We start from the raw sequence: 23324 nt of genomic DNA on the forward strand, positions 1-23324 counted from the left end.
TAAAAATAGAGTGGGGGAGAAAAGAGCTGGAGAGCAAGGAGGCATTAGTAAAATGGGCATGGAGAACTGGCTGCAGAGGTGAGAGACAACAATGTGTGTGTGTTTGGTGCGCAAAGCTTGTGTGTGTGTTTGGCGCGCAAAGCTCCCTCTCTTACCAGCGGAGAGAGCAGAGCAGAGCCAAAAGCAGGGCTTCAGGGTGGCAGGCAGAAATTGCAGCAGGGTCTTAAGGAGCTGCTGCTTTGTTTCCTGCCCTTCCTTTTCCTAACAAGCAGAATACATCTTCATCAGGGCCGGTTCTAAAGGGCAGCCAGGTTGGGCACTGGCCCAAGGGCCCCAGAACTACAGGAGCCTCTGAGGGGCCCTCCGCTCCCCTTCCGCAATCCGCACCCCCCACTTACCTGTCAACCGGCTTTTTAGCATTGCCCTTAATGTAGATGGCGGCCGCAGCTTCCCTAAGGTACTGAAGCCGCTGCTGCCATCTTAGTTGATGGCAGAGATGTGTGTGCATAGCACGCATGTGTGCCATCACCAAAGATGGCAGCGAAGGCTTCATTCCCCTTAGGGAAACCGCGGCTGCCATCTTCATTAAGGGCAATGGTAAAGACTAGACAGGTAGGGGGACCGTGGGGGGTGCATGGGGGGGCTGTGCATGCACAGATGTGCACACACGCATACACACACACACCAGGGGGCCAGGGCAAGCTGATGCGCAAGGGCCCCCGCATGCCTGGAGCCGGCCCTGATCTTCATCTTGTAAGGAAGATATTTCCTGGAAGCTCTTTTGTATAAATCCTTCTCCCCATGGCAAATGCAAAGAGTTCCAAACATGCACTTGTTAAAAGTGACTGTATAGCTGACTTACAGTACAATATATACCAGTCTACTCAGAAGTAAGTCTCTTTACATTTAATGCAGCTTACTCCCAGGTAAATCAAATTGGGTATAGGATTGCACTAATTAGGCAACATGAGGACGGGATGAAGCTGTACCAATTTGCAGGGGGGGGGGGAGAAAAAATATGACCCTTTATAGCACAAAGATGCATCAATCTGGTTAAGGAAAGTAAAATTTGATGCATGTAATACAAGGACTAACCTACAATCCAGTACCTGTCTACTCAGAAGTCCCACTGAGTTTAATGGGACTTACTCTCAGGCAAGTGCGTATTGAGTACACACTTACCTGGGAGTAAGTCCCATTGAACCCAATAAAGCTTACTTCTGAGTAGACATGTATTGGATTGCAGCCTTAGTTTCCTTTTTCTCCCATTTTAATTCTGCCTTCTGTATCTTCACAACAGCCCTGTGAGGTAGGTTAGGCTGAGAGTTAGGGACTGGCCCAAGGCAATAAATAAGCAAAAACAACGAGTAAAAATTTAAAATGTGAAAATGCTCATGCTCAGAGTATTTTTGTTGCTCTTTGTCAATGCTTTGTGTGTGGGTTTTTATGTCTACTGTCTCATAACTTCTTTTTGCCTGAGAATGTCGTATTTCGTACTGTTACATATGTTCTTTTTTTAAAAAAAATTGCCCAAATTCTGTGGTGTTTATTTTTTAACTTGAGTTCTTTGCATGGTTTAGGGGTGGCATTGCAGGAGATCAGGCTCTTATGGACAGCTGTGGGGCAGGTAGAAATTAAATGGAGTAAGCCTTTTTTGTATGGAAATACAATTATGGAGAAAGCTTCAACTGTTAACATTCTATCTGTCAGACATCTTATTACTTGTGTGTGCCCCCCTTCCCAGATTTATTTTTGATTTGTGAATGCCATGACCATTGCCATTCCCTCCCCGTTTATCTTTGCAACAACCCTGTGAGGTAGCTTAGGCTGAGACAATATATGTACATAAGCAGCAGTTGGTAGTTGTAGTTGGTACAGCATTAATAAAGTATAGTCCCTGAAATGTATTCTGGTAGAGTCCAGTCCTATATATGTCTGCTCCAAATTAAGCCTCATTGGGTTAAATGGATAAGTATATAGGATTGCAGATTAATTTTTACCTCTGAAAGGAATGCACTGTCAGACATAGAATTTAAGAGACATACTTTTCTGGATGTGTTTGAAACAGATGGGTAGGTGGGAAGAGAGTTGGGTCTTCAACATAGTGCCCTCCAGATGTTGTTGGATTACAACTCCCATCAGTCTCAGATAACATAATGATGCTGCAGTTGGTTCCTAGTTCCCAGTTCCAAGTTCACAGCTACAGTAACTCCAAGCCAAAGTTAACATGTTTCTAAACCCCAAAATATATGTTGCAGTACCCTATATCATATATCGCGGTGATCTGGGGAGTCTCCCCGTCAACAACAACAAATTTATTCAATCAAAATTATCAGGCTTCTGAAATGCTCATAAATGCATAATGATGTCATAAAATCATAAAAAATGAGTAATTTGGGGTCTCCACTCCAAAATCTGGTGTGGGCCATGAAACATCATTCACCTGAGCAAAGGAGAGAGTGTCCTGAACGAGATGCCACTGCATCCTGCCTGGAATAAATTTTCTTGTGGTCACATGAAACAGATATGTGCATCTATACACTACAAGCAATGTAGAACGTATATAAGGAACTGCGGGTTTCCACCCCGAAACATGCTTTGGGCACTACAAGTCATACATCCATGCATGCAGGAGAGGGTTCCTACCCAGTTCAGAGCTTCTTTTGTATGTATGCTACAGGCAAGGGCATATATGTATTACAAAAATAGTGAATATGTAGAAGAAAGAAAATCAGAAATGGGAGTGCCCATCCTAAAAGATGATTTGGGGCACCACATATCATACTTCCATGCATCTGGGAGAGTGTGTTCTATGAGATGCCATCCATGCATACTTTAGAGTATCATCTATGAAATTACATCTTCTTCAAGAAATCATTGTTTGTTGACCCTGCTGCGAGTGCTTCTGTCACCAACATCAATGACTTTTAAAAATAATAATAATTGAGCTATAACAAAGTAAGTAACAGGGAAGACCAATACAATTTTTTTAAAAATCCACATAGATCATAAGCACTGGCCCTAAGCACTGGCATAGCATAGAAGACACCCTATCATTTTCTGGGGTGTCTGATTTATCTTGGCTCAGAGAAGATTTGGTGGTGAACACCCCCAGATATTTATTCTTTTATTTGCTTTTTGTCTCTTTTGGTTGTGCATAGATGCTCTTATACACGCCCTGAATCGAACAGAAACTCTGGGCTAGGTGGGAAGCATTGGCATCTTGTAGAAGATATCCTCCACTTTCCTTGGGTGTATGATTTGTCCTGGCCCAGAGCAGATTGTGGGGTGGGCACCCTCCGTTTCTTATTTTTTTCTGCAACTTTTTGTCAATTTTGGTTGTGCATAGATGCCCTTATCCCTGCCCTGCACCCAGCAAACGTTGTGGGCCAGGCAGGACATACTGGCATCTCGTAGAGGACACCCTCCTCTTTCCTGGGGTGTATGATTTGTCCCGGCCCAGAGCAGATTTTGTCTGATGTGCTCTTGGAGCATCCTGTTCTTTTGAAACATAACAGAAATATATTGTAAAAGCAGCATTTCAAGTGTAAAATCTGATTTCAAGTGAATTATATGTGTGTTGGGGTATCACCATTGCTGGAGGTGGGGTGGGAGGATGTGAGATTCTGTTAATCTTACAGATAAAAACAATTATTCTACTACCCTCTGTGTGTGTGTTCTTGTTTTTAATGTTGTTTTAGGCTACTTGGATGTGCAGCAGCCAAGGCCAGCAGCTTGTAGGCAATTTTTTTAAAGTAACTAAATTGTAATTGTAGTGATTACTTTTGAGTAAAAGTAAAGTAATCAGTTACTTTCAGAGCAATTGTAATTGTGACGGTAACTACTACTTTTTTGGGCCATGTAACTATAACTGTAATTTATTACTTTTTAAAAGTAATCTTCCAAGCTCTGCTCTCAGCCACATGGGGCCCAACTTCTCTGTGTACTGCGTGGATCTATAAATCCACTGCTGGAGTATTTCTCATTCATTTCAGTAGAGGTAAATTGGCCTGACAGCTTAGGAAGTTAAACATATTTTTTTAGAAAAACAAAGTGGTGGGGGATGAACCACCACAGAACAACTGACCCCATAGTTGTTGAGGACTCAATAGAACATGAAGCAATTTATCTTTGCAAAAAAAAAAAAGTTAGTATTTCAAACCGCTGGTGGGGTTCCACAGCAACCCATTGGCCAGACAGTGTCACATCTTGACATATGGACTTCAACAAAATATTCAAGTTTTATATGAAGTAACCTTGCTCATAACAGAATCATATTAAATGAAGACCCCATAAAGCATCCCAAAATATCTGATTTCCTGTTTTAATACTTAGTTTGATGCAATAGTTTCCCCTACTACTTAACATTTCAATTGGACCGAAACTAGTAATGTCTAGCCAAGCCTTCTACCATCTTTTTTTTTTAAATCAGGTATGTAACATTTTAAAAATACTTTTTAAAATTGAAGAACTAGCTTCTTATAACAGTTCAAAACTGTTTTGGCAATAAGGATCATGACTCTGGATGAGATGGAAAGACTGAGGTTGCAACAGAGGAATACTACTATGTGAACCTATTGGGAAATACAGAAATGTAAGAGTGTGAGTGTGACCATTGTGACCATAAAAAAAATTCTTTTTAATCTCTGTTCTCTATACAGCTTTTAATAATCTGGACACATGTGGCCTTTAATCACTAAAGCAGTGATGGCAATCTATTCATCTAGGGGTACCCTACCTAACTGTTATGATTATAACCAATATTCCAGTCTAAAAAACTAGTTATTCCAAATTCTTGCTTATAGGTTTCACAGGGTTTGGTGCTGTGGCATGCTATCTACACATCTGCACTCAAGACTTGGCAGCAAAAAGGAAGAGTAAAATTCATTTAAATAAAATCCACAAACAAAATCCATGTGCAAGATACTTGCGTAATCACTGAGATACACATGGGAGAGGCCTAGTTTCAGTTTTATCTGAAATGATATAAGGTTTATAGCAAACAAACACTCACAGCTGTAGGCTCCAAACCTAAATTAGGAACTTGACTACTTGGCTTCTTGGGAGACCAATCCTACTATTGTGTAAATATATGTTTGTTTATTTAAAGATTTTGAAACCATCTTTCGGGACAGAGGAAGCATTAACAAGATGGTGTACAATTTCAAAACTCAAACACAACATACACCAGTTTTTAAAACATATGTGCCTGCTAAAACAAGCAGTAAAAATTAATCCAAAGCAGAAATAATAAAATGCAGATAAATTAAAATATTTCTTATTTCAAAAACAAATAATGACAGAGCCACACGTCTTAGCTGAACAACCAAACAACAAACTTCTGAGTAGTTTGGCCAGGTTCCCTCTTACCTTTCCCAGACAATCGCCGGGGATGTGTGCCAATGCAGATACTTCTACTGTCTTCATCATCCTCTGGCGGTCGGCTAAGATCATCCCAGGCACATTTAGCACTGACACCACTCAGGTTCGAGCCATCTGTCTCAATCCCTTTATCAACTCTGTCCTGCTTAAAAAGAACCAAAACAGCCAAGTCTTTTGAAGCCATGGTCCCACTTCTATCACTATAGGAATGACAAACTCAGAGTCTATTTTCTTAGATTGTGGATCAACCACACAGACCCTATGAATGCATAGGAGCTCGCAGATGCCTTCCCTGTCACTTGCAAGGTCCCCTGTCCCTCCCCCATGTGAAATTAGGCTTCAACTAGACTTTTTTCAAGTCTAATTGCAGCAGGGGAGGGGCAACTTTGATGGTCATAGTTGTGGATGAAAAGGTTAACCCTCCCCTCCCCAGCTGTGACTCCTTGCCATAATCAAGATTCAAGGAAGAGTTCTATTGGCTACAACAGAAAGCTTATTTGAAGTCTAATTGCAAAGAATGGCAGTGATTTGAGGGATAGTCACTGTTAGGGAAGGCAAGGCAAAGGAAGTATTACCCCTTCCACAAACCCCAGCAACCGTGGCCTCCCCACTAACCAATTACCTCCCCCTCCTGCAATTAGCTTCAACTAACCTTTCTACTGCAGCCAGTAGCAGGCTGTTTTTTCGCATCTAATTGCTGTGGGGTGAATAATTATCTAGACAAGGAGGGAAGGTTTACTCTTACCTCCCCAGCTGAACTCTCCAGGAAGATCACACCCCCTTAGGCTTGAAAAAAAGCAGAACCTTTTTCAAGACTAACTGCTGGGGAGGGAAGTGTGTCTGTGTGCATTCATGTATATGTAAGCACAGTTGTGGTGGGTGGGTATGGTGGCCACAGCAGTATCTCCATTTTGCAAATGTGCCTAAGGGCCCCAGAAGGTTGGAGATCCCTGTCCTAGATTTTATTAGCAGTCAGCACCTAAGAAATGGACTTTAATACATTGTACCAAATAGCATGAAATGTGAGTCACAGCTTTTAATTAATCAAAACTAAATTTCGCAAAAAGTGTTGAGTCAAGAATAGATGTTAATGAATTCTCAAACTATTCATTCTCCCAATTGCTTCACTTCTTGTAATCAATCACCCAAATCTCTCTCTCTTTCCCCAGTGCTTGGCCTTAGTTGTGAGGTAAAAAGAATAAACTTCATAATGATTTTACAAGCTTAAATCAGAATGTAACATTCTGAGTATAATATTCCTGCATCACACGCAAACTACCAATTCAAAATGTAGACAGGAAACATTTGTTCCAGTTTCTAATATTCACCAGCAGATGAAGCTGTTAAGCTAAATATCAGGGTTTTTATTAAAGGATAAACAGTTGTAGCAGTTTACTATAAAAACTGAGGAGAAAATACTCAGATTTTCTTTTTATACACAAACACATACACACAAGTCTGTTTGAGACTACATTTGAGACTACACGTCTTCCTCTGTTGCACCATTCAAATATGCTTGGAGGTTTGGCACAGTGAAAAAAGGTTTCGCTCTGGGGGGTCACATTCACACAGACACTGTTTTGGCATTTTCAATGGCTGTGTAGGCCAGTTCTGGAAGATTAACTTTCTCTCACCACAGCAGCAAATGGCTACTGTAATTGAATTTATGAACAGTTTGATATTGCTGCTTTATTATGAGCAGTAGTGAGGTAAATATTTTTAAGTTTTTGTGTCACATGGTTGCTATACTGATTACTATGTCATAAACTGCCCAGTAGCCTTTTAGTGAAGGGTAATATACAAAATCCTTCATAAATACATGTGCTAAACTTCTGCACAACCATTAAAATCATAGGAGCGCTACTCAGTCATTGGTAAAGACCTTGCAAGTTTGCAGAGAAAACTGAAAATAGCAAGTGACTTCACCATCTATTCCCATCCCTTTCCAAAGCACTCACGCACTCAAAAACCGGCTTGGAATAGGCTTGGGGGTAACAGACTGAGCTGCTGTTGCCTGATGTTAAGCTCTTAGAATGTGTTCAGGGACACTCAGTGAAGCCAATCACACTTCCAAAGAGCCCTGGTGACCAACAAGGCTACTGTGAGCACATTCAGGCATGAGAAGGGATCTGTTTGCCATGATAAAGAGAGCAAGCTTCAGCTATCATAAAGAACCAGACTGAGTAGTTACATACTTGCAGGTGTGGATCTATCTCAAATATGGTCTCTCCACGTCTCATGTCTGTTATCAACCATGGGCCTCCTGCTCTATAAACATACAAAACAAAAACCAAAAAGAAAAATAAGTGAAAGTGTTACTACCATTGCCCCAAGACTTTCCAATCATATTAACATAGGTGCAATAAGGAACAGAAAAGAGAAGGAATTTGGGGCTATAGATGTATAATCACTAACAGGCAAAAAAAATCTTGCAGTTTAAGAATGTACCTATAGCCAACAGATATTCCTATCAAACATTAAAAAGCAGGGAAATTGGGCAGCTATAGTGAATGTACCAGGGCAGCAAGAGACCTGACCTCCTTTCTGTGATATTGGACTGCCCTACAAATTGGTCAAAATGCAAACACTATTTGGGTTGGTCTTTCACAGTCCAATCCACTTGCTGTGTAGCTTGGAAGAATTTGGTAACATGTGCCTCTGAGCATATGGTGAGTGGTGGCAACACCTGCAATCAGCCCAAATAACAGAAACAAGACATGTGCTGTGCTGATTTTGTTTTAGCAGAGAGGAAGCAACATTTTTAAGACAGTTGCTATAGTTCAGATAGTCATTTTAAATATGTTTGATTTACTGTGCAATTTTAGTGAAGTTCTTATAGTAAATCATTTTCTTTTGTTTCTGTTTCTGTGAATATGTGAAGTATAGCAATACTTTGCAAAATTTACACTAGATAAACTCCAAAAACAATTGTGGAATAATGGCACTGACAATTCTGCAGAATAGTATCCAGTGGACATGAGGAATGTCTCAGTTTGCACAAGATAAAACAGTGGGAGGTAAAATATATTCTAGCAAATTTCTAGGTGTGCTCTATGTTTTTAATTACCGTGCCCACCTTTCCTTAAGTGGAGTCGTTGAAGCACAGCAGGCTGAACACATGCATCTTGGGCAGGCAAGTTTGTTTTTTGCAACAGCTACATTCATTGCTATTTTTGCTTCTTAGCGAATTTCTCTGCTTTTTAATCTGGGAGGTGAGAAATGGGATCCTGTGCAAGTTTGCTGAGAATGGATTGATCATCTGCATGCTTACTGAGTTCATTGGGATTTACTCTCCTGCAGTCATGCTCAGGATAGGTGAAACTGACTTGGGGGAGGGGCAGGGAGGGGAGGGGAGAAGATTGGGTGGACGGGCACTAGGCAGAGAGGAAGGCCCCTTCCTTTCCAAAAGTATCATTGCTTTTCAGTGTTTCCCCCACCTTTTTATTCTACAGCAGGCACATGTAGTCTCCCACCCAAATTTAAACCAAAGCTGTCCCTGGACACATCCACACCAGAACTTTATTTCACTTTAGACAGTCATGGCTTCCCCCAAAGAATCCTGGGAAGTGTAATTTGTGGTGCTAAGAGTTGCTAGGATAGGCCCTATTTCCCTGACAGAGCTACAATCCCCAGAAGAGGGGCTGACTGATCACTCCGACCACTGGAGCTCTGTCAGGGGAATAGGAGTCTCTTAACAACTCTCAGCATCCTTCACAAACTACACTTCCAGGATTCTTTGGGGGAAGCCATGACTGTCTAGAGCAGCCTTTCCCAACCAGTGTGTCTCCAGATGTTGTTGGACCACAATTCCCATCTTTCCTGACCATTGGCAATGCTGGCTGAGGCTGATGGGAGTTGTGGCCTGTGATGTTCCTATATTAATGTATATATGGTAAGTGTTGTTGTTTTAGAAGATACATGGTAAGTGGAGTGAAAGAGGGGGAGTGAATGGGCAGTAGAATGCGAGATGATTGGCTGAGTGTTTAAAATGGCTGAATGTATAAAAGGAAGAGTGAGAGTGGAATCTGGGGAGGGGAGAAGAGAAAGAGTGGATTGCTTGGTGGGGTTTGAGAGAGTTGTTTGCCAGGAGAGCGTGAAGAAGGAGGGAGGTGGAGTTCGGATTAGTATTGAGTAAAACCATATGCTTATGTGCCTTAAGAAGAAATCTTGTTAAACTTGTTAGCTTTGTTATCTGTAATAAATACTTAATTTGGTTTACCAAAGGCCTGATCCTTGGCTGGGGTTTCACAGACCAGAAGGGAGGGTAAGGTAATGACCAAGGCTGAAGGGGAACTATAACAAATGGTGGCAGCGGTGAAGAGAATAACAATACCAGTATTCAGAGTCTCTGGGAATACTAGTATTGGGACGTTACTGGTGGTTGCCTAGCAGGGGGATCTGTTGAGATCTGTGCAAGAGCGGATAGGTAAACCATAAGAGAGTGCGGTCCGGACTGGTGGAGTCCCTGGTGGTGCCTAGAGACAGGCAGTAACCACGAGCAGGTAGGAACCTGACAGGGAGAGCCAGGGAAGGACGCATCACATGTGGTGTCAGTAGCGGTGGGATACCAACAACAGAGAATCCAGATACGAATACTAGAGAATCCAGAACAGTGGTGTGGCAAACAGAAATAACAAAACAAGATTTCTTGTGAGAGTGACTGGCAAAGAGTGTGTGGCAAAGAGTGAGTGAACTCAAACACCATGGCTGAATACATAAAAATGAAAAGAGAGGAGCTGGTGGAGAAGTGCATAACATTCAATTTACAAAAACAACCTGTCAGGGAAGAGACCCCAGAAGGATATTTAAGCAATCCCGCTTATATAGAGTACTTGAGAGAGAAGTTAAGATGGGAGGCTGAGGAAAAAGACAAGCAGAGGGAGTTGGAAGCTGAGAGATTGAAGATGGAAGCTGAGAGATTGAGGATGGAAGGTGCAGAGAAGGAAAAACAGAGGGAGTTGGAAATTGAGAGAATGAGATTGGGGTTTGAGGAGAGGGAGAAGCAACGAGCATTGGATGCTGAATTACAAGTAGAAAAGTTAAAATTTGATAGAGAGAAATTTCACTCTGAGGAGACAAGGAAAGACAGAGATGGAGCAAAAATAAAAATTACTCCAAAGGACTTTGCTGTCTATGAGCCTGGTCAAGATCCTCAAATTTACCTCAGCACCTTTGAAAAAGCAGCTCAGTTGTGGGGGCTACCTGAAGATAAATACATGCAGTATTTATCAAACCTGATTAAAGGGGAATTGGCTGAGGTATACCAATATTTCCCCTCAGACAGGCTCGTCACCTATGCTGAATTCAAAGAAGCAGTGTTTAAAAGACTCAGACTGGGGCCTGATTATTTTAGAAAGCTTTTCAGAAACTGCCAGATACAGACAGGGAGGTCTTTTGTGGAACTGGGAGCAAAGTTGATGGATATATTTGGAAAGTGGATGAGTAGTGCCAAAGCTCAGTCAGTGGAAGAGGTGAAAAGCCTCATGATACTGGATCAATTATACCATCAGTTACCACCAGAAATAAGGCTCCTGGTCAAAGACCGTTCCCCTACATCTGTGCAGGAGGCCGCAGAGATGGCGGATCACTTCGCCTCCAATAGAACTGGCTGGGTGGGGAAAACATCAAGAGAGTTTAAACCCAGACCATATAGTGCTGGCAGAAGGGATGTGGTACCACAGCGAGTGAGTCCTCCAGTAAAATCTGAAGGGCACAGGACACCCCAGAGTGGATCTGTGTACCCTAAAAGTGAGGAGAAATTATGCTACAAATGTGGTAGACCGGGACACCTACGTTTTCAATGTGAGGTTGCCAACCCCATTAGTAATCCTGCTCAGACAAGGGCAGTGAAAACAGAGCCCAAGGCTTTAGAAGCAGCGAAAAAGGTTCAGTTTTGCCAGATAAACTGGACAGAAGTAACAGACCTTGATTCAAGTCTGAGAGAGGAAGTGAGTGTACAAGGGGCAAATTATTGGGCATTGCTTGACACTGGTGCCGCTCAGACGTTACTGAGGCCAGATTTAATAAAATCTGAAGAAATATTACCTCAGGAAACAGTGACTATCCAAGGAGTGAGGGGTCAACCAGAGAGTTTGCCTGTGGCCCTAGTGAAAATGGAATGGAGAGGCCGAAAGGGCCAATATAAAGTTGGTATTAATGCCCAGCAACAAGAACCAGTAATACTGGGAAGAGATGTTATGGGGGCACAGGGGAAAATATATGTAGTGACCAGACAGCAAATTGGCAGAGAAAAAGAAGCCATATTAAGGGGGGCTGAAACAAACAGGGTGAAATCTGTTAACCAGCCTCAGGTCACCATAGCAACCACTAGCAGGCCTGCTGAAGAAAACAAACTGTATCAAGTGGTCTCTGGGGAAGAAGCAGATCAATTCAGGGAAGAGCTGCATCAAGATATAAGTCTGAAGCAGATAAAGGAACAAGCGCTGACCCAACAGATTCCTTTCACTGACAAACTGAGGAATCAAGTTGTGTATGAGAATGGGATTTTATATAGACTGTGGATGCCTGCTGAGAGAAAGGATGAATGTGAACCAGTGAAGCAACTGATAGTGCCTAGCAAATACAGAACCAGATTGCTAGAGGTAGCCCACGATGTCCCATGTGCAGGACATCTGGGAATAAAAAAGACCAAGAGGAGATTGGCAGCACACTACTATTGGCCAAACATCTCCAAAGATGTAAAACAACATTGTCTATCTTGTGGAATATGCCAAAAGGTGGGAAAGAGTGGAGTAAAGACCAAGGCACCCTTAAAGCCCCTTCCTATAATTGGACAACCCTTTTATAGAGTGGGAATAGATTTGGTGGGCCCTTTTTCCAAACCCACAAGGCATGGCAAGAAATATCTAGTGGTGGTGGTGGATTTTGCCACCAGGTACCCAGACGCAGAAGCACTGAGATCTGTAGAAGCCCCTGTAGTGGCAGAGGCTTTATTAAAAATCTTTATGAGGCTGGGTTTCCCTCATGAAGTGCTGACAGATCAAGGCAGTGTATTCATGGGAGAAGTGATGCAATGTATGTGGAAATGTTGTGGTCTAAAACATCTAAAGACCACTACTTACCATCCCGCCACTAATGGGCTAACTGAGAGATTCAATGGAGTTTTGAAGGGCATGATCAGAAGCTATGTTCAAGATCACCCACAAGACTGGGATGAACGGTTGGGATGCTTCTTATTTGCATACAGAGAAGTCCCTCAGGAGTCAACAGGCTTCTCACCCTTTGAACTCATGTTCACTAGAAAAGTGAGGGGACCTTTGGAACTGCTAAAAAATTCATGGGAAGGAACTCTGGGAGAGTACAAAACTTCTGTAGTAGATTTTGTATTGGAACTCCGCAATAAATTAACATCAATGATGGAAGTAGTGAAAGAGAATTTGAGTCATGCACAGGAGAAGCAAAGTTACTGGTATGACAGAACAGCCAGAGAACGTGTGTATGATGTGGGAGATATGGTTATGGCGTTCATACCCAGGAAACATGACAAATTACAGGCTAACTGGGAAGGACCATATACCATCAGAGAAAGGCTTGACACAGTGACATATGTAATCACCACAGACCAATTAAACAAAAGCAAAGTGGTTCATGTAAATATGTTAAAGCCTTACCATACCAGGGATGCAAAGGTGTTGCAAGTTACCTTATTCCCTGAGGGAAGTGGGCCTGAACTTCCAGATTTGGTACAGGAAAGCAAAGACAAAGGAGGGGTAGATCAAGTGGAATGGTCAGAGGAGGTGAAGGAGGAAGTAAAAGAAGAGATTCTGAGAATTTTGAAAACCTATAGGAATCTCTTTAGCAACAAACCTGGCTGAACCAGTATAGTTATACATTCCATTGATACTGGAGATCATGCCCCAATCAGATCTGTTCCGTACCGTGTGAATGGGAAAGTTTTGAATGAGATCAAAAAGGAGGTGGAAGAGATGCTGGAATTAGGAGTGATCAGGGAATCCATCAGTCCCTGGGCCTCAAGTATTGTCCTGGTTCCGAAAAAAGATGGAACGACAAGGTTTTGCATTGATTATCGGCTAATCAATAAAATTACTGTCCCAGATGCATATCCTATGCCTAGGGTAGACGCAATGTTAGAGTTATTGGGGGCAGCAACCATTATCTCTACACTAGATCTCTGTAAAGGATTTTGGCAAATGGAACTAGACGAGCAATCCAGAGCCAAAACTGCCTTCAGTACACCAGATGGGTTATATGAGTTTGTGACCTTACCCATGGGACTAAGGAACTCACCAAGTTCATTTCAGAGGCTAATCAATACTGTGTTGCGAGGCATGTCAGATTTTGCAGTGGCCTATATCGATGATGTGGCCATTTTTAGCAAGTCGGTGCCTGAGCATGTCCAACACCTGACAACAGTATTGGAGGCCTTAAGAAAAGCAGGCCTCACAATAAAAGCTAAGAAATGCCAGTTTGGACTAAAGGAAGTAATCTATTTAGGACATAAGGTGGGGAGTGGGAAAATCACCCCCTTATGGAGCAAGGTGGAGGCAATACAAGCGTGGCCGATCCCCTTAACCAAAAAACAAGTAAGGGCATTTCTGGGTGTGGCTGGATTTTATAGGAAGTTTGTGAGAAATTTTGGGGAAATAGCAACCCCCTTGCATGAATTAACAAAGAAGAAGTGTTCTGAGCGTGTGGTATGGACGGATGAATGTCAGAAGGCTTTTGATCTACTGAAGCAAGCCTTGTGCCAAGGACCCATATTAATAGCACCAGACTATGAGAAACCATTCATCGTGGCTACAGATGCGTCGGACCTCGCGCTGGGAGTTGTCTTGCTGCAGGAGAGAGAAGACACCAGACATCCAGTGGCGTACCTGAGTCGCAAGCTGACGCCGAGGGAGAAAAACTATTCGTCAGTCCAGAAGGAGTGCCTAGCGGTCGTGTGGGGACTGAACAAGTTGCGCCCATACGTTTGGGGACGAAGATTCACAGTGACTACGGATCATCGGGCCTTGTTATGGTTGCAGACTATGAAAAACCATAACACTATGCTGCAGAGGTGGTCCTGGGCCCTACAGGACTATCAAGTGGACTTCCAGTTCATAAAAGGCAAGGACAATGTACTGGCCGATGGACTTTCCAGGCAAGTGGCTGGGACTGCAGTGACGTGACCAGACAGAGGAACAAAGAAAGACATTTTCCCCATAGAGACTTTTATTTGTTAACGCGACGTATAAATCCTGGAACAGGAATAATACTCTGCTGTTGTTTAAGGGGGGGGAAATGTGATGTTCCTATATTAATGTATATATGGTAAGTGTTGTTGTTTTAGAAGATACATGGTAAGTGGAGTGAAAGAGGGGGAGTGAATGGGCAGTAGAATGCGAGATGATTGGCTGAGTGTTTAAAATGGCTGAATGTATAAAAGGAAGAGTGAGAGTGGAATCTGGGGGGGGAGAAGAGAAAGAGTGGATTGCTTGGTGGGGTTTGAGAGAGTTGTTTGCCAGGAGAGCGTGAAGAAGGAGGGAGGTGGAGTTCGGATTAGTATTGAGTAAAACCATATGCTTATGTGCCTTAAGAAGAAATCTTGTTAATCTTGTTAGTTTTGTTATCTGTAATAAATACTTAATTTGGTTTACCAAAGGCCTGATCCTTGGCTGGGGTTTCACAGACCAGAAGGGAGGGTAAGGTAATGACCAAGGCTGAAGGGGAACTGTAACAAATGGTGGCAGCGGTGAAGAGAATAACAATACCAGTATTCAGAGTCTCTGGGAATACTAGTATTGGGACGTTACTGGTGGTTGCCTAGCAGGGGGATCTGTTGAGATTTGTGCAAGAGCGGATAGGTAAACCATAAGAGAGTGCGGTCCGGACTGGTGGAGTCCCTGGTGGTGCCTAGAGACAGGCAGTAACCACGAGCAGGTAGGAACCTGACAGGGAGAACCAGGGAAGGACGCATCACATGGCCCAACAACATCTGGAGGCACACTGGTTTGGAAAAGCTAGTCTAGAGTAAAATATAGGTCTGGCTTGGGTGTGGCCCCCCGATTAGCCAAGCCAAACAGCTGTCAGTCTGGCTTTTAGAACACTGACAGTTGGTTTCTACTGAGCATGCCTGACATTATAACAGACTACAATGCTAAATTTCTTAAATTAATTAAAAATCAGCTAGGCTTTATAAAAAACTTTTAAACTGCAGAAGATGAAGATCAGCATACACGGCAAGGTCAGTAACAGGATTAGAAGTACTCTGTGAACATGGCTGATTTTTAATTAATTTCAACAAATTATGAGACCACTGACAGAAAAAAGTCCAACAGGGGTCTGGATTTTTTCTCCCTCTTTTTACCTTTGAACTCTCAATTCTTTCTAACTGTTGCATGTATCACCTTGAAAACTTAAAGGGTTGTTAAGCAAGCATTTCTGAGTTCAGGATTATAAATTTTGTAAAGTTTTGTTTTGAATGAACTTATGGGAAGCAGCAGAATGGCATGGGGGATATTTTCAATTTAACATTGCGGAATGCAAAAAATCCACACTGGTTATAGTATACAGCCACTCTTGTGGCTGTATAATATCTTCCCCCCTACAACTTACTACAGTATAGTAATCTGTACTGTTCCCCTATATACTGTGGAGAAAATAACCCCATTATTCCAGTTGTCTGCAATATCTAAGGCTTACAGCAAGAACATAAAAACAGTTGTAGCATCAAGGAGAGAGGACTGGACTTAGTATTCAGAGCATAAGCGCTTTCTCAAATTTAAGCAAAGCATATTTATCAAAGATTCTTCATGTCCAAGGATATAACTACAGAATTGTGAGGAACCTCAAAAGTCATGTAATTCTTGTAAAGTTAAGATTCTCTAGAATGATTATTATTTATGAAATTTCTATCCCACCCTTCCTCCAGGCATTATTTTTAACGAAAGTTGGTAAGATTTGTTTCCAATCAGCTGGAGGTTATATACTTACACAGGAACAGTCCGAAGCAGTTCCAATATACCCTGTCCATTCCACTGCTGTGCTGCATGAAGCTCCTCTGTACAGACCCCAACAATCTGAAAGGGGGTAAAAGGGGGAGGGAAGACGCTTGAAACATCTATTAGGATCAGGTTCTACATTTTAGAACTATCTCAAAGGCTTGATTCAGATGATCAAGAAAGTGACTCTGATTTATGCCCTCCCTTGTTTATTTTGTCATTTGAGAATTCGCTCTTCTATTGCCAGTTTCTTCTAGATTTCATTTATTATGATGCTTGAATTGGTCAAGCTATGATTAGTGCTACTCCCCAAAACATGTATTTGTATCCTAAGATGTTAGATTTGTATTGCCTATAGCTTTCCTGATTTGAACATCATGGCAAACTATAGTCAAAGGGAACCCAGAAGGTAAAGGAAATATGTGAACCCAGGGCACATTCTCAATCTTCTAGTCAGGACTCTACTATGTTACTACCTAGCAAGATGACTAATAACGACAAGGGCATGGTTACACAAATCCTTCACATTTGTTTTGGCATGTTGAGCTCCTCAACAGAACCACAGTGATGAAGCAACAACCTGGCGTCTGCAAGTCCTAGATCTTGTATGGAATAATACACACAGCCGACTGTATATGGAGTGATGCGTTTATTGGTGCAGTGGAAGCCAATACATCATTTTGAGGTTAAACAAGTTCGCTACCACAGCAACATGCAAGTATCAAGTTAGGCCAGATCAGCAAACATCATCAGCTGCCTTGGAGATCAAGACAAAAAAAAATTTAAGCAGGCAGTAGTTGCTAAACTAACAAACAGTACTTCAGTACCAGTTAGCTTATACTTGATTTTGTATGTAACAAAAATTATTGTGCACTGCATCATGGCAGAGTTCCAACCCATTGCCCCACTGTTACAAGGCCTGTAGGAAACAACAGCTTACATACTAATATCACACCAAGGCCTACTTGAATTTTACTAGGTTGTGGCATGCATTGTTCTTTGACTGTATCCCTGCACAGCTCTGAAGTTTCCCCCAACAGTCTCACATCACCTGGAGCATTTCTCCATAGTTCTTAAAACAAGGGCTCAGAGGTCTTTAAAAACCCCTGAAAATTAAAGTCCAAGTCCCTGAATGTATGAATTATGTATTCACATAATTTAGTCAACAAAAACATGAAAAATATGCAGAACCTCTATAATACTGTATTTACCTTCTCTGGAAGGCTTTCAGCTTCAAGGCTGAAAAGCCTCAGGACTACATTAGATATACACACTGATAAAACTGACATTTGAAAGAGACTACTAGACTAAAATAAAATATTACCATAATGCATAGCAGGCCTAGTTTTGTCTTTACCCATGCTAAACTTGTACCTTCCTTCAAGGACCCTGCAATCACCACTGTCTCATTTCAAAGAAAACTTCATTAGACTCCCAAGTGTTTTTAAATCTATAAAAGCATGGGATACCATTAGACTCAAGGTTTATTGTTCATTTCATATAATATATTAAGTTTCTTAAAGGCAATACCCAGAATACTGGTTCTGTTACTATACCTGAAGAAAAGTCACCACCCCAAATGGTGTCTGAACTGGCTGGATTTGTGGATCTTCAGTCAGCAGCATATGCTGGATTCTAGATTCGCTGTTGTCCAATGGACTATGCCACGATACATGGTCACCACTACAAAATGTATTTTCTGGTAGGGCAAAAGGGGGGGGGTGAAGAGAAATGTGAACTAAAATAACTTCATGTCTTTCTGCTTTTTTAAAAAAAAGAGATCTGCGCAAAAAGATATCCTGACAAAATAAGAACATTTTTCCTTTTATTTATCTGCAATGGTGATATAATACCAAGGGGGGGGGAGGAGAGAGAGGGGGGTTTGCTAAAACCAAGCTGAGTTCTGGTAATACAAACTCTGGAGAACAGTGGGTAGCTCTTGGCTATGCAGAAGGAATATATATGTTGGGGTTAATGTAAGCTGAGCAGTTAATGTCACTGTACATGTTCACCAGCTAGCCCCACTACCATCACATGATGACATCAGATTTGGTTCAGGCTCCAACCCAGCACAGTGATTTGCCTGCCTGTCCCCCTCCTGCCCAGTGCTACAGGGATACAGATATAGCCATGGCCCCACCTCTGTTAACCCATGACGTTCCAAGGTTGGGATTTGGATTATGCATATACGTGTTTAGGACTTGCCAACATCTATCTAGTCGTAAAGCCTTGAAAAGACTACAGCAATGAAATCAGGAGCAGGCAACCTTTTTCCACATCAAGAGCTGAATTCTCTTGGTAGGTAATCTGCCAGGAGAGGGTGGGGCCAGAGGTCCTATACGTTCTCTCTCCCTGCCCTCTTTTCCCTGCTTCCTCAGCAGTTTAACTCTTCCCTCCCAAACAATTCCAATGATAGACCCCATGCGGCTATTATGGTTTTTTCTAAGCTTAATAGCTGGGGGGGGGGGATTTTCATCAAGATTGTGAGAGGGGTGGATTAAAACTTGCATCTTCCTGCAATCCCCCTTGTGCTGCTCAGCCGATCAGTGGGAGGCCGTGTAAGCTTAGGCAGTTGACCAGAAGCAACCTTGGGTGCAGAGTACAGACTTCTGAACGATAGAAAACAAGGGCATGTTCCTTAGAAACTATGCATATTTACCAGAGAATGTGCATGTTGCCAAGAGAACATACAAATGCAATTGAGACATGTTCATTCCCCAAGGCCTGTTGGGAATATGCATGACTGGAGAATCTACAAAATACAGTCGATATATCCACATACCCCAAGGCCTATTGGAGATTATGTATATCAACCTGGAAATGTGCACAATTCCCTCTTCATGGACAGATTATGAGGTTTGGTGAATGTTCACATGGTCAGTTGCTATGCACATGAACCACTCAACATGCGTTACCCTCCACCATATATATTTTAAAGTATCATGTCAGATGGCCTAATCACAAAACATTTCAAACACACAATACGTTGATCACCATGGCCACAATGACTATTCATTGGTCTGCTTATAGAGAGAGAGTGTAACATTTTGTTAAAAATGCAAAACAAGAATAAGCCAATTTTTCATGCTGCCTGAAGGTTTGTATTATTCAAAGAGTTTGCAAAGGGAAAGGACTATAGTTCAGCGGCTGAATTTATGCTTTGAAAGCAAAAGGTCTCTGGTGTAATCCCTTATAGTTAAGAAAATCAAGAAGATGATCATCTTCATCTTTGCCTGAAAGATTCCTTTGCCTGAAATCCCAGAGAGCTGCTGAGAGAAGAAAAATATTGGGGTAGGTGGATAAATAAGTCTGATCTGGGAAAAGGGAACATCCTGCATTTCCTAAAGCTATACCTGATGGACCATACAATGCATGAGATATCCCTTATTCACCACATACACTGTATGATGTAATAGGACAAGGCATTTTGCATTACTTTGCTTTTTTGATTTTGAGGAGTTTTTCTTTATCATGAATTTGCACTGCAAAATATATAACCATTTTACTGCATGTTATGTGATGGGGGTACTAGGTAGGGTGTAGTTGTGCATATCTGGTATTAATCTTGATTAGAAATGTGAAAAATGAAGTTTTGAGGCAGTTTCATCTTTTAATTTATTTTTATTTTGCAGAGATAGTACACATGTACTCGCCCTGGGCTCCTACTGGAAGAAAGGGCAGGATATAAATCTAATAATAAATAAATGTATGCACAAAGGAGGTGTCACCCAAAAAATAAAGCACACTTCATTTGAGTAAACTTGCCTGTGTACTCTCCTGCTGGTCCCTGTGTTAAATGAGGTGCAGAGTGAGAGGGCCTGTGGAAGAGCCTTTTCAATGGTGGCTCCACATCAGCTGAATGACCTCCTTACTGAGGTGCATCTCACTCCAACTTTGTATTCTTTCAAACACCTAGTAAAAACCCACCTTTTTCGTTAAGCTTTTCACTAGCCCAGGTAATGGATTACATCATTTTTATGATATTATAAATTATATGATTTGTAATTTACAAGAAGTTATTTTGATGCTTTTGATTATTATATATTATGTTTTGATATCATCTTTTTTTTGTAAACCACCCTGTGAACATTCTTAGTGACAGGCAGTGTAGAATAAGCCATCTATTTCCATGAACAAACAAAATGCAGGAAACAGTGTCAAAACACTAGATATGTAGAACTAATGTCTTCACCTCATAGCAACAGAACTCACCATTATGGAATGGGAGGAATATCAGCCATGCATTAGTTCAAAACCAGCCAGATTCACTTGAATTGCACACTGGTCTTGAACCTCAGCTGGGTTGTGGCAGTGCCACCACTGCCATTTTTGGTGAGGAAGAAGGGCCTTCTCCTCCACTTTTGACCAAAAACTGGGTTAGCCTGGAGGGAGAGCAGCACACGAGCAGCTGAGCAGCAACACAAGGCAGACAAAGATGAGGCTGTGTTTTGGTTTTGTTGCAGCAGTAATGCTTTTGCTTACATGCCCACTTATTCACCTCCCTGTAAGCTTATCTGCCCATCTACCTACAGCAGCTACTTATCCAATTCACCTCATATCCCTTCTCCATTTTAGCCTTGCCAGAAGCTGCAGCATGTTTTCCACATCACACAGAAATCAGCCAATGGGATAGAATGGAGTCAGGTGAAAGGATGAAGAGTAGCGTGTGGAGATATGAACAGTCTTATGCCTGTCTACTCAAGAATAAACCCCACTGAGCAAAATGTGCTTAGGACTGCAGCCTTAATTTTGCAGCAATGAAGTGGAATCAATGAAATCAAAGTACTAAGGGAAAGTGTGTGGGACTACATAAATGTCTTGATTTGATTCTATTTCTTTATTCACTAAGAGATATTGCCAAGAGAAAATCTTATTTGTGGCTGTGGCCTATTTCACATGTTTGGGCAACCTCATATTTGTTATTATATGCTTTGCATGAGTTTTGAATTCTCTACCAATCATTTACTCGTTGGACTAGAAACTCCTGGTCTCAGAGTTTTCCATCTGTAGAACGGGTAAACTGTTTCAAAGAATGGCAATATCTTCATGATTAATTCTTCAATAACACGTTGCATATTCTTGTAATTTAACATGCAAGTTGCAGCTCCATTCAACTAGCTGAATTTTGCACTTTGGGATTGCAACACAACTGTAGCTTGGACCACATATGGATTATCTATGTTGGCCTAGTAAACATGATGTATGGCTTGTAAGGTGCTGATTTCAAGGCATATAGAAGAATAGTACACTACAACACAGCTTTTTTGTTGGTTCTGTCTCCTAGATGCATGGACTCCTGGAAGAGGGCTGGAGAGTGGGGTTCCATGTGAACTATAGCTCTTGAAAAGCTGGAGACCCCCGGTTTACTATACACATCAGAAATCATCAAACCTCCCTATCTCAGCATGGTTGCCTGCATTTAAGCTGCTGGATGTTGATGTGAATTCAAGTGGGAAATCAAGTGCAGTAATGGTTAGAGAGAATAGTTTAAAATGGATTCGAAGATGGTATCTCATATGCCTTTGCGTCTGACACACGTCACTGGTTCTAAAGGATACAACTGCTGGAAGGGTTGTGGGAGCAGAGGTTTATATATGCATATGTGTTGGGACTGTCCAAAAATTGCATCATTTTGGTCATTGGTTTTTACAGTAATTAATGTTATCACAAATCAGAATGTCATCTTTACTCTACAATTGGCTCTTTTAATATATGGGAGAGGGGGAATGAAGATTTAACATATAAATCTTTGTTTTCTTTCATGCTTTTGGGGGCAAGGATGGAGATAACCAGAGTATGGAAATTTGCTGATAGTCTAACATGCAAGGTATGTATAAGCAGGCTATGGAGTATCACCATATCAAAAACAATGGACTTTTGTATTAAAGCTAGCGAAAGGAAGGGTTAAACCACTGGATTTCTCTGCAGTTCAGCATCCATTTATAGATTATGTTAAATTATACAGACAATCCTTGGAAATATTGCCAGCTGTCTTTGGCTACGGGATAAACTTTAATTCTTCCTCTACAGTTGGGTATTTCAATTTTACTCTTTCAACTTTGCATTTTTAGATTTAAGAGACTCCATAGATTATACATAAATTCATCAATGGTAAACTGGGGAGGGGGGAATGAGGGTGGGAAGTCATTTACTTTACCTGTAAGTCAGGGCCTGGTCCAGGGGGCTGCAAGGTTGGGCCCTGGCTGAGGCCCCCTGCGCCCCAGACGGCCCCTCCTTAGGGTGGGAGGGTAGCGTTCCCGTTCAGCAATCCATGGCAGCATCATATCCCAACCCTGCTGCTGATCACGGAGAGGGAGTTCACAGGCACCTCCCCCCCATACAGTCAGTGCGGGCTATGCATGCCTACTTATCTCTATCACTCCTGTAAATGACATGCGCAGTGAGCACATGCCTGCCGTCAACCAAAATGGCGGTGGAGGTTTCCCTAAGGGCTGATGTGTCTGCTGCTATCTTGGTTGATGGTAGGCATGCACATCCAACACGCACATCATTTACAGGAGCAATAGAGGTAGGTGGGACACATGGGTGGGTTTATCAGCCTTGTGCGGCCTGTATGCTGTGGTGCCATGGGCCTGGAACACATTGGTGCCCAAATGCCTAGGCATGCCTGGCGCCAGCTCTGCTTATAGTGGTTTGATATTGTATACCAGCCTTTGGGTCCCCAGATGTTGTTGGACAACAATACCTATCGGCCCCAGCCAACATGGCCAAAGGTGAGAGATGATAGGAATTGTAATCCAGCAACATCTGGGGATCCAAAGGTTGGTAAAGCTTGTTGTATACTACAGCTATTGGGGGGGTATTCTTCTTGATTTTGTTATGTATGACAATTCCAAAATAAAAACATATTACAAAAGAAAGAATTCAAATGGGGAAAAGGTTAGAATCTGCTCTCTCAGGAACACATTTTATAAGACATGTTTTTCAGTACCAGCTGCAGCAAATGCTAAAATGCAA

The 23324-nt window shown here is 42.0% G+C and overlaps 1 protein-coding gene across 4 annotated transcripts in view; it reads right to left on the bottom strand.

The window, feature by feature from the left end:
- SUFU (SUFU negative regulator of hedgehog signaling) overlaps positions 1 to 23324 on the bottom strand; it is a 158050-nt gene that overhangs the window by 74647 nt on the left and 60079 nt on the right. For 3 of the 4 annotated variants that reach the window (XR_009764028.1, XM_061636154.1, XM_061636156.1), the window contains exons 4-7: positions 17903 to 18045; positions 16339 to 16424; positions 7578 to 7650; positions 5371 to 5527 (exon numbers count right to left, since the gene is read on the bottom strand). Coding sequence is in view for 3 of the 4 variants with exons in the window: in XM_061636154.1 (XP_061492138.1) it covers positions 5371 to 5527; positions 7578 to 7650; positions 16339 to 16424; positions 17903 to 18045 (459 nt within the window). In the remaining variant the exon portion in view is untranslated. The remainder of the gene's footprint in view (positions 1 to 5370; positions 5528 to 7577; positions 7651 to 16338; positions 16425 to 17902; positions 18046 to 23324) is intronic. The other variant, XM_061636155.1, reaches the window with a different exon arrangement.

Source organism: Rhineura floridana, chromosome 7, assembly GCF_030035675.1.
Source record: "Rhineura floridana isolate rRhiFlo1 chromosome 7, rRhiFlo1.hap2, whole genome shotgun sequence".
NCBI lineage: Eukaryota > Metazoa > Chordata > Lepidosauria > Squamata > Rhineuridae > Rhineura > Rhineura floridana.